The 9,264-nt window shown below is 58.3% G+C and overlaps 1 protein-coding gene across 1 annotated transcript; it reads left to right on the top strand.

The window, feature by feature from the left end:
- The first annotated feature begins 197 nt into the window (after window positions 1–197).
- Window positions 198–7,350, top strand: PNMA5 (PNMA family member 5). The gene is given in 9 exon segments (XM_007123961.3): window positions 198–251; window positions 470–668; window positions 671–732; window positions 735–798; window positions 801–1,346; window positions 3,382–3,616; window positions 3,664–3,793; window positions 5,645–5,705; window positions 5,987–7,350. Coding segments are annotated over 9 exon segments (2,715 nt in total).
- Window positions 7,351–9,264: the final 1,914 nt, after the last annotated feature.

Below are 9,264 nucleotides of genomic sequence, written 5' to 3'. Positions count from 1 at the left end.
GGAGGGGGAGGGGCTCCCGACTCGGGGTGGGGGGTGCGGGAGGGCTCTCCAGCTTGCCGGGGTCGGCGTAGGGGGCAGGGGCGCTCCAGGTCCCGCACTGGGAGAGAGAGGCTGGGAGGGCCCCTGGCTGGGGGGCCTGGGAGGGGAGGGTTCCCGGCGGCCGGGTTGCAGACGATGGTGAGAGGGGCTCGGCGGCCATGGCCGGATCAGGGGCGTCGGCCAAGGCGAAAGGGGGTCTCCTCGCTGCGGAGGTGAGGGGTGCAGGGGGGCGGGGGCTCTGAGCCGCTGCGGTGGCGGGTGGGGAGCGTGAACTGGCGAAAGGGGAGCCCCAGGCCGCCGCTTTCTTTCGGGGGCGGTGGGGTGGGCTGTCTGTTGCCAATGTCCCTCTGTCCCCTCTGCATTCACAGGCCGCAGCGCGGAGACTGCGACAGTCCGCGATCCTCTGTCGGATCGCGCACCCTCCCCGCAGGTCCCGGCGACGGCCCTGGCGATACTGCGGGACTGGTGCAGGTGGATGGGCGTGAACGCTCAGCGATCTCTGCTCATCCTGGGCATCCCAGACGACTGCGAAGACCAGGAATTCCAGGAGGCTGTGCGGGCTGCCCTGCGCTCCCTGGGCAGGGACCGAGTGCTGGGCAAGGGCTACAGAAAGGAGCTGGGGTCCAGGGTTGCCTGGTCGAGTGTGCTGACAATTTCAACCAAGGTTGGAGTCCCCGACAAACACCAGGCAAGTGGGGGGGGCCTGGACTGTGGCCTGCCTGCCCCAGGCCCCTGATGCTGAGCCACAGGACAGACCCAATCGCCTGCACAGCCCCAGAGACAAGCAGTGGTTGGCAGGGCAGGTGAGGCAGGAGCCCCAGGTGAGGAAAAAGGTGCACATGAAGTACAAGCTGCAGATGAGGAAGGGGCTGCAGGTGACTCAGGAGCTGCAGGTGAGACAGGAGCCTCAGGTATGCATGGAGCCTCAGGTGAGGAGAAAGCTGGAGGTGAGGCAGGAGCCCCAGGTGAGGAAGAAAGTGCACATGAAGTAGGAGCTGCAGATGAGGAAGGGGCTGCAGGTGAGGAGGGAGCTGCAGGTGAGGCAGGAACTGCAGGTGAGGAGGGAGCCTCAGGTGAGGCAGGGGCTGGAGGTGAGGAGGGATCTGCAGGTGAGGAGGGAGCCGCAGGTGAGGCACGGGATGGAGGTGAGGCAGGGGCTGTAGGTGAGGAGGGAGGTGCAGATGAGGAGGGAGCTGCAGGTGAGGAGGGAGCCTCAGGTGCGGCAGGAACTGCAGGTGGGGAAGGAGCTGAGGGTCAAGCAGGAGCTGAAGGTGAAGCAGGAGTGTCAGATGAGGAGGGAGCCGCAGGTGACACTACCTCTTATTAAGAGCAGACCGATAATCTAAGGAAATGTTTCCATTTTAACAGAGAAAATCAAATTCTAGTTTTGCATCAGTGTACTATTTGATATTATAGCTCATATTTTTAAAAATCTTATAAACAAACCCACTGAACTTTAGCCAGCTTTGACCACAAGAGAGAAAATCTCCTCTGAGAACCATATCCATTCAGGTTTTGTCCTACACTTCCATCCTTTTCATTCTGGAACAACCAGTCATTTTACTTTAGGACAAAATTATTCTTTTATTTAACAAAAACACATCCTGCATGGTTAATTTAGTATAAGTGTAAGGTTTTAAGTTAGCAAAAGATCTTGGAAACTATCTTTAAGACTGACATACTACATATGAAACAATTACTGCTGAAATAAAGTTTTGTGAGAACAAATTCACTGTCATTAATTCCTGAGAATTTTGAGTATGCAATTTATAAAAGCACTTAAGTACCTCTAAACCAATAATAATGGAGCTCCTTGAAAGACTTTTATAATCTAATTTGGTAATACCATCAGGGTAGGAAACATTATATACGCATACATACACACAAAAACATAAAATAAATAAGTCCTGGGGATGTAATGTACAGCATGGAGGCTATAGTTAATAATACTGTACTGTATTGTATATTTGAAATTGGCTGAGAGAGTAGATGTTTAAAATTCTCAGGACAAGAAAAAAAAACTATGTGTGGTGATAAATGTTTGCTAGACTTATCATGGTCATCATTTTGCAACATATACAAATACACCTGAAACTAATATAATGTTATATGTTTTCAGACATATTTCTTAACCTCCGCTGTTTTCCAGGATGGCGGTCAGAACCCCTCTTCCCATGGTATCACCCTTTACGACACCCTGTCATACCTGTAATGCCACGTGGCTGAGTGGGGGCTCCATGGAGCCACAGTGGGCTGGTGTTATGAGAGCCCTCAAGTAAAATGTCCCACTTGGGGTCCGTGACTTTCTGACACCAGCAGGCAACCCCTTTTTCTTGGCACGGGAAGGAGAATGATGTAACAGCCCCTCAATAGCACGTTCTAACTAAGCACGGCATGTTCAGGTCTGTGTTCCCCTTCTCTGACATAGGAAATATCTGCACTTAAAGGTAACCTTTAATTTAAAATTTTGCCTGCTTTTAATATTTTTATTAAAACGTTATCGAAAAGCCTCTTCTTCTGTGTCCCAAATAAAGCAAAAGAAATCTATTGTGTCACCAGATGACCCCAACTTCCGGTCCGCAAAGTGACTACAGGCTTCAGAGCCTTGGTACTCCAAGCGTAGTCAGGGATCTGCAGCATGGGAGTCACCGAGCTTTCGAGAAACGCAGAGTCTCAGTCCCACCCCAGTCCTCCTGAATCAGAACTTGCATTTTTATCAAGATCTACCAGATTTGCAGATTTCCAGTGCGATAACCTGAGCTCCCCCCACGCCGTTTTCCGGAACAGCGAGTTAGGGTCCCGCGGGCCCCGGGGAAAATATGCCAGTCTTCCTTCTGTGGAAGAAATTTTCTTTGGAAAAGGGCGGGAAGCAGTTTGGGTACTAGGTGGGTAGTACTAGGCTGTGAAGTCAAGGGAATAATGGGAGAATGTAATTCTTTGAAAGTTTTCGGTCTCTTGGTGAATACGAAAAATTTTCGTGCCCTTGCGTTTTTACCGGAAGCAGCTGTATTTCTGCGGTCCTCCTCTAAAAAACACAGACCAATTAAAAAAAAAAAAAAATCAGGAATTCATTTAGTAAGAGCCCGCCGGGCTTTTACTTTTGCACCCGGCCCTGCGCTGACCGCTTGGAATATTCAAATAGGGAGAGCGACTCGTGACTGTCACGCCACAGCTCCCGTCCAATGGGGAACAGACATGCTAAACAAGCGCCACGATGGCTGCTGGGCCTGGCGTGGCACGTGGTGGGTCTGGCGGTCTCCTTCCAGGGACCAGCCTAGGAACTGCAAGGGAGCCTATTCCACACCTAACCCTGCTCACAGTCTAAGGCCGGATTCTGTCCAGCTCTGCAGTTTAAGGTGCCCCGGTTTCACTCGAAGTCTTTCCGCCTAGTTGCGAACACTGGCGCAGGGCGGGGCGAGGGCTCCCCCTTTCGAGGGCGGATGGTGGGCCCCACGCTGCTAGGGCGCAGCCGCGAGTGGGCCGTGTGCAGCTCGGCGGGGCGGCGGGGGCGGGGAGCTTGTATCCCGACAGCCCCTTTCCAGGGGCTCCCGGCCCAGTGTGCACCGCGCGAGCAGCGGTAACGGACGCGAGGCAGTTGTGGCGCACAGGCTTTCCGGCCTGTAGGCATCTCCAGCAGGTACTGGTCGGGGCCCGGGGCACAGAGAGCGGTCCAAACCGCATGGGATTCCGCACAGTGACCCTTGCCATCTCCCTTGGCGTCCCAGGGGTTGGTGGCTACAGGTTTCCCCTGGAAGTGGGATCCCACTACGTCAGCCGTGGCACCGCATCAATTCCGTGCCATTTCCAGGCACCGCGACCAGCCTAGGAATTGCAGGGGAACCTATTCCACACGTAACCCTGCTCCCAGGCATTGCGGTCAGGACTAGTGGCCCTGGGCCTTATCCTTAGAGGGAAAGTGGCTTCGGCCCTTCCTGCCCTGGCCTCCACCAACTTCCACTGACCAGATGTATTCCTGCTCTGGAATGAGGGATGTTTGAGGTAGCGGGTGGGTGAAGGGGTCGTGGGGACATAGGGAGGTGGGCTTAGGTGTGGGTGGGGACCGCAGGGGAATGAGGGCGGGAGGCTTGGGGACAGTAGTTGGACTTGAGTGAGGTCAGGGCTTGGGACAGGGAGGGTGCTTGGGAAGGGGTGGGACATGGCTTGAGTGGGGGCAGGGATTTGGCTTGGTTGGAGGCAGGGCTTTGTTAGGGATCAGACTTGAGTGGGGGGATGGCACGTGGCAAGGGGTGGGGCTCGGTGGGGGCAGGGATGGAACTTCCATAAGCTTGGGGCTTGGGGGGGGTGGTGCTTGGGTGGGGGTGGGACTTGGAGGGGGTAGGTGTTGGTGGGGGCAGGGATCAAACTTCCCTGAGGGGAGGCTTGGCGTCAGGGGTGGGGCTTGAGGCGTCAGGGGTGGGGCTTAAGGCCTACGTCGTGTGCGTCAGTGGGGGAAAGCTTGAGGGAGGGGGTGGATTTGAGGGCGGGGCAATAATCATACTGTAGGATGCCTCCTGTACTAGCACTGAATACCAGTTGAGCAGTTTCTTCTCTTCTATTTTTTAAAAAATTTTTAAATTTTATTTTTTTATACAGCAGGTTCTTATTAGTCATCCATTTTATGCACATCAGTGTATACATGTCAATCCCAATCGCCCAATTCAGCACACCACCACCACCACCACCACCACCCCTGCCCCCTGAGCAGTTTCTTGTATCTCTGTACCAGAGTGCCTCTGTAGGCTCAGAATTGGCACAGCCTGAGCAGGGGCGTGTGGGGTAGAACCATAGCAAAGTACGTCTGCCTTGCCTTGGACAGAGGCAGTGAAGCAGTACCACCTCCCCAGCACCAGGAACTTCCTCTGGGCAGAGCTGGAGGGCAGGCCTAGTGTTGAGTGGGGGCGGAATCCCCCTATCTGCACTGCTGGTGGGTCCCTAAGCAGCATGGTGAACAGCTGTGACGTAGACCTACGTTGGGAGAGGCTTCTGTAACCCTGGCCCAAAGCAGGAGGGGTGGGGTTGCCTGCCAAGGTTTACAGGGTCTGCAGGGTAGGGTCACACCTAGGGCGAGAGTTGTCTGTTTCAGCAGTATGGCGCTGTAGACCCTGTTTGGGTCCCTTTTCTGCCCCTGAGTCTAGCTTCCACACAGTCTGAAACGGTAGGCTACTGTTTTTCAGCACTTGATCCTTGCTGCCCACCCCCCATCTCCCCTCCCCTCCAACAACAACGGGACACGTCTTTGGTTGGAGGCCAGTGACATCACCTGTTGCTCCTTAACCTTACCGTATGACACCCCTCTGCGATGGAAACCCATGGTCCACGCTGTTCTCCGTATCCATGGCAACACTGCAGCTTCTCACACGTTCTCCACACCCACCAGTTTCATTGCCTTGTGCAGAGTTCCAGCCATCTTTCTCATTTGTCAGACATTTTCTGAGAAAGGAGGGAGCTCCACATCTCTGTCCTCCAACCTTCGCCCCAGAGAAGTGGGGACCAGGAGCCCTGGGCCTGATCAGCCCCGAGCCAGGGAGTGGGACAGCGTGCTGTCCTCTCCCGTTTGGCGGGCTTTGTCAGGCCCCTCCTCCTGACTACGGTCTTTTCACCACAGGCACGTCCAGTACACACAGAAGAGTCCTTGGGCTTTGAGGAGGAGTCCACGGCAAGCAGAGGTCAGCAGGGAGGGGATGAGGTGCGGGGAGCTTGGCCTACAGACACCTCTCCACCAGATGACTGGGGAAGCCCTGAAAAGCAGGGACTGAATCTCTGTGACCAGAGGTGGGGGTAGTGCGTGGGCTGGTGGTCGGGGTGGGAGGGCGGGCATTAATGATGCTCTCACCCCATTTGCATCGTAGGCTGTGGAAACCCGGAACGATTCTGCCTTCATACTTGGCCTTGACTCAGAATTCCTCAGAGTCCTGGTCAAACTCTGTGAGCTGATTACTGCGCCTAGTATTCGATCAGTCCCTAGAGAGTGGGAGCGCCATGGCTATGCATCTGTTGGAGGACTGGTGCAAGGGCATGGACCTGGACCCCAGGAAGGCCCTGCTGATCGTGGGCATCCCTGTGGAGTGTAGTGAAGAGGAAATTAAGGAGACCCTGAGGGCGGGCTTGCAGCCCCTGTGTGCCTACAGCGTGCGGGGTAGAATGTTCAGAAGGGAGGACGACTCTAAGGCCGTTCTCATCGAACTGGCTGACAAGGTCAACTACGCTCTGATGCCCGAGCAGATCCCGGGCAAGGGAGGTAGCTGGGAAGTGGTGGTGAAACCCCGTAGCCCAGATGACGAGTTTATCAACAGACTGAACTGCTTCCTGAAAGATGAGGGCCGGAGAATGGTAGATGTGGTCAAAACCCTGGGGTATGGCACTTACCCTGAGGACGTAAAGCCAGAAGTCTTGACACCAGTCCTGCAGCCTCTGAACGAAAGCATGTGGTACCGAAAGCTGAAGGTGTTTTCGGGAAGCCCTTGCCCAGGCCCGGGCGAAGAGAACTTTGAAGCCTGGCTAGAGCAGGCGACGGAGCTGATGAAGATGTGGCAGGTGTCTGAGGCAGAGAAGCAGCGGCGTTTGCTGGAGAGCTTACGCGGCTCCGCCCTGTCCATCGTGCGGGTGCTGCGGGCCAACAGTGACTCCCTGACTCTGGAGCAGTGCCTGGACGCCCTGAAGCAGATCTTCGGGAATAAAGAGGACTACAGAACCTCACAGTTTAAGTTCCTCCAGACCGTCCAGAAGCCTGGAGAGCACGTCTCTGCGTTTTTGCTACGGATCGAGCCCCTGCTGCAGAAAGCTGTGCGGCACAGCCCCTTGTCAGTGAGAAGCACAGACGTGATTCGCCTGAAACACGTCCTAGCTCGTGCCTCCATGAACGCCGCCCTCCAGGGCAAGCTCAAGCTCCTGGATCAGCGAGGGTGTGCGCCCACTTTCCTGGAGTTAGTGAAGCTCGTCCGAGATGAGGAGGAGTGGGAGGCCACCGTGGCAGTGACCAGGGAGAAGCAGAGGCAAATAGCAAGGGGCCACAGGGCCCCTGGCACCCAGCTACTGGCAGAAACCAGTGTCCCAGTGCGTCCGGTCATGGTGCAGGCAGGGCTGTTTGGTGAGAGCAGCGCTCAGGCCGTCCAGGAAGGGGATACCCTGTCACTGAAGCGCAGGCAGGTGCCCTGGTGGTTCGAGACGGGGGAGGAAGGCCACAGCCAGGCAGAGTGTCCTAGGGCCGAGAACCAACCGCCAACAAAGCAGAAGCCTCAGCCTGCGGCAGAAGAGTTGGGAAACGAGGTGGGGGCTGGGGCCGTGAGCCACCCCAAGCCCTGGGAAGCGTAGGCTCAAGGTATCCAGGCACCCCCTCCCCTAGCAGGCAGCACAGATGTTTTAACGAGGGGAAGGGGAAGTCCGCAGGAACAGTGGGGGCCTTGACTGGGGCAGAGGGGCAGGGCAGGCAGGCCCGGGCCCAGCCCCAGCCCCCTCGGCATCCAGCAGCTGGAAGGGACTCCACCAGCCAAGCCACAGTCGGCTCAGGGAGGCGCCGGCGACACAAGCAGGGAACCACCATGCCCAGCCCGAGGGCTACCCGAGCCTCACACAGAGACCCCAGCACAGCAGAGGCTGAAAAAGGTATAGTCGGGGGCTCTGGCCTCAGCCCTGTCTTCTGGCCACCCTCAGACACCCACCCTGTGGGCTCTGAGCTAATGATGCTGATGGGCCCCCAGGCCATGCGGGGCCTAGAGGCGCCTCCCCCGGGGCCGCCCCTGCCAGAACGAGCCAGCGCTGGCGAGGAAGAGCTGTGGGGCAGAGAGGAGATGCCCCGCAGGGTCCAGCCCCTCTTCGGGATCATCTGCACCGCTCCAGGGGAGCCCCAGGAAGGCAGCACCCTGGAGCCTCTGCGCAAGTGAGGGCAGGGGGCAGTCTCCTCCCCCTGCAGCCTGAAAGGGCCATAGGGACAAGGACGGCGAACACTGAGGAGACGATCCCAGGCGAGAGCGTCGGCTCAGCTTGGCACGCAGGGCGCTGAGTACCTGGTTGCCCAGTGGCCCGCAACCGGCTTTGGTGTGAGTGGGGGGTGCAGGGGCGCGTTGGTTCCGGAGGAGGAGGAGGAGGAGGAGAGGGAGGAGATGGAGGAGATGGAGGAGGGAGACGTGGAGAAGAGGAGGAGGGGAGGGGGAGGGGCAGGGTCCAAGAGAATTTGTTGGCGGGAGGGAGGAGTGTTTTGTTCTACCTAGGTTTGTGCATGGCCACTGGAGACCTGGGACTGGCCTGGAGAACCACAGCTCAGCAGCTGCCAAGGCCAAGGCCAGCCCCAAAGCCTGCCCCCTGGGGGCAGTCCTGCGTGTCCAGCCCCGGCCTAGGTGACGGGCACCTGCAGATGGCTGCCACCCACACTGGCCTGGGAGGCGTTAGGGGCCACTCAAGGTGCCTGGGACTCCCTCCCGAGAGGGGACCCCTGTCCGTCATCCCCTGGGCAGGCTGCTCCCTGTACTGGCAAGCCCCGATGTGTCCCTGTAGGCCCCAGAGGGACCCAGGTGTCAAGGAACCCCCCCAGCCCCCGCTCCCCTCCCCCCGACACACACACCCTAGCCATCGTCCCCCCGCAGAGCCCTGAGGTGCGCCCCGTGCCGGCCAAGGCTCTGGTCTGTGTGGGCCAGTGTCGTGAGCTCAACGTGTGCTTTCTGGGCGTAGATTCAGGCCCAGGGCTGCTTGTTGTTGTGGAAATTTGCGTGTGTTCTCCTATGAGCAGTTCCCCCCACCCCGGCCCGGCACGGAGACCCCGAGCCCGGTCCCAGGAGCCGGCGGGAAGGACGGGCTGGACGAGGTCACAGCCAGCGCCCACCCCAGGACCTGGGAGCCCACCTGGGACCTTGGGAAGGAAGACCTGGACCGGGGCTGCAGGAGGTCTGCGGGCGGCCCCCCGGGGCCTGTGCTGTGCTGGGCCACCCCGTTGTTCCTCCGGACACCCCGTCGTTGGGTCAGTGGCACGTGCCCTGCTGTGGGACTGTCCTGTGCCCGCCATAGGGCAGGGCCAGGCCCCGGGCATGTGGGCCAGAGGGGGAGGGGCTGCCCCAGGGGGAGCGGGCATTGCAGGCGCCCATCTTCCTGGCGAGAGGCCACCCGCGGGGCCCCGAGGAAGGGAGACTGTTGGGGGGGATGGAGGGCCGCCGGGTGGGGTGTAGCGGAGGCACCTTGTTGGGGACCCTGGCGGGGGGCCGGGACCCGTGGGCTCCGGTGGCCGTTAGAAGTTCC

This window comes from Physeter macrocephalus, chromosome 21 (genome assembly GCF_002837175.3).
Source record: "Physeter macrocephalus isolate SW-GA chromosome 21, ASM283717v5, whole genome shotgun sequence".
Classification (NCBI taxonomy): Eukaryota; Metazoa; Chordata; class Mammalia; order Artiodactyla; family Physeteridae; genus Physeter; species Physeter macrocephalus.
Note: the sequence above shows the minus strand (reverse complement) of the source record. Positions and strands in the feature narration are given on the sequence as shown.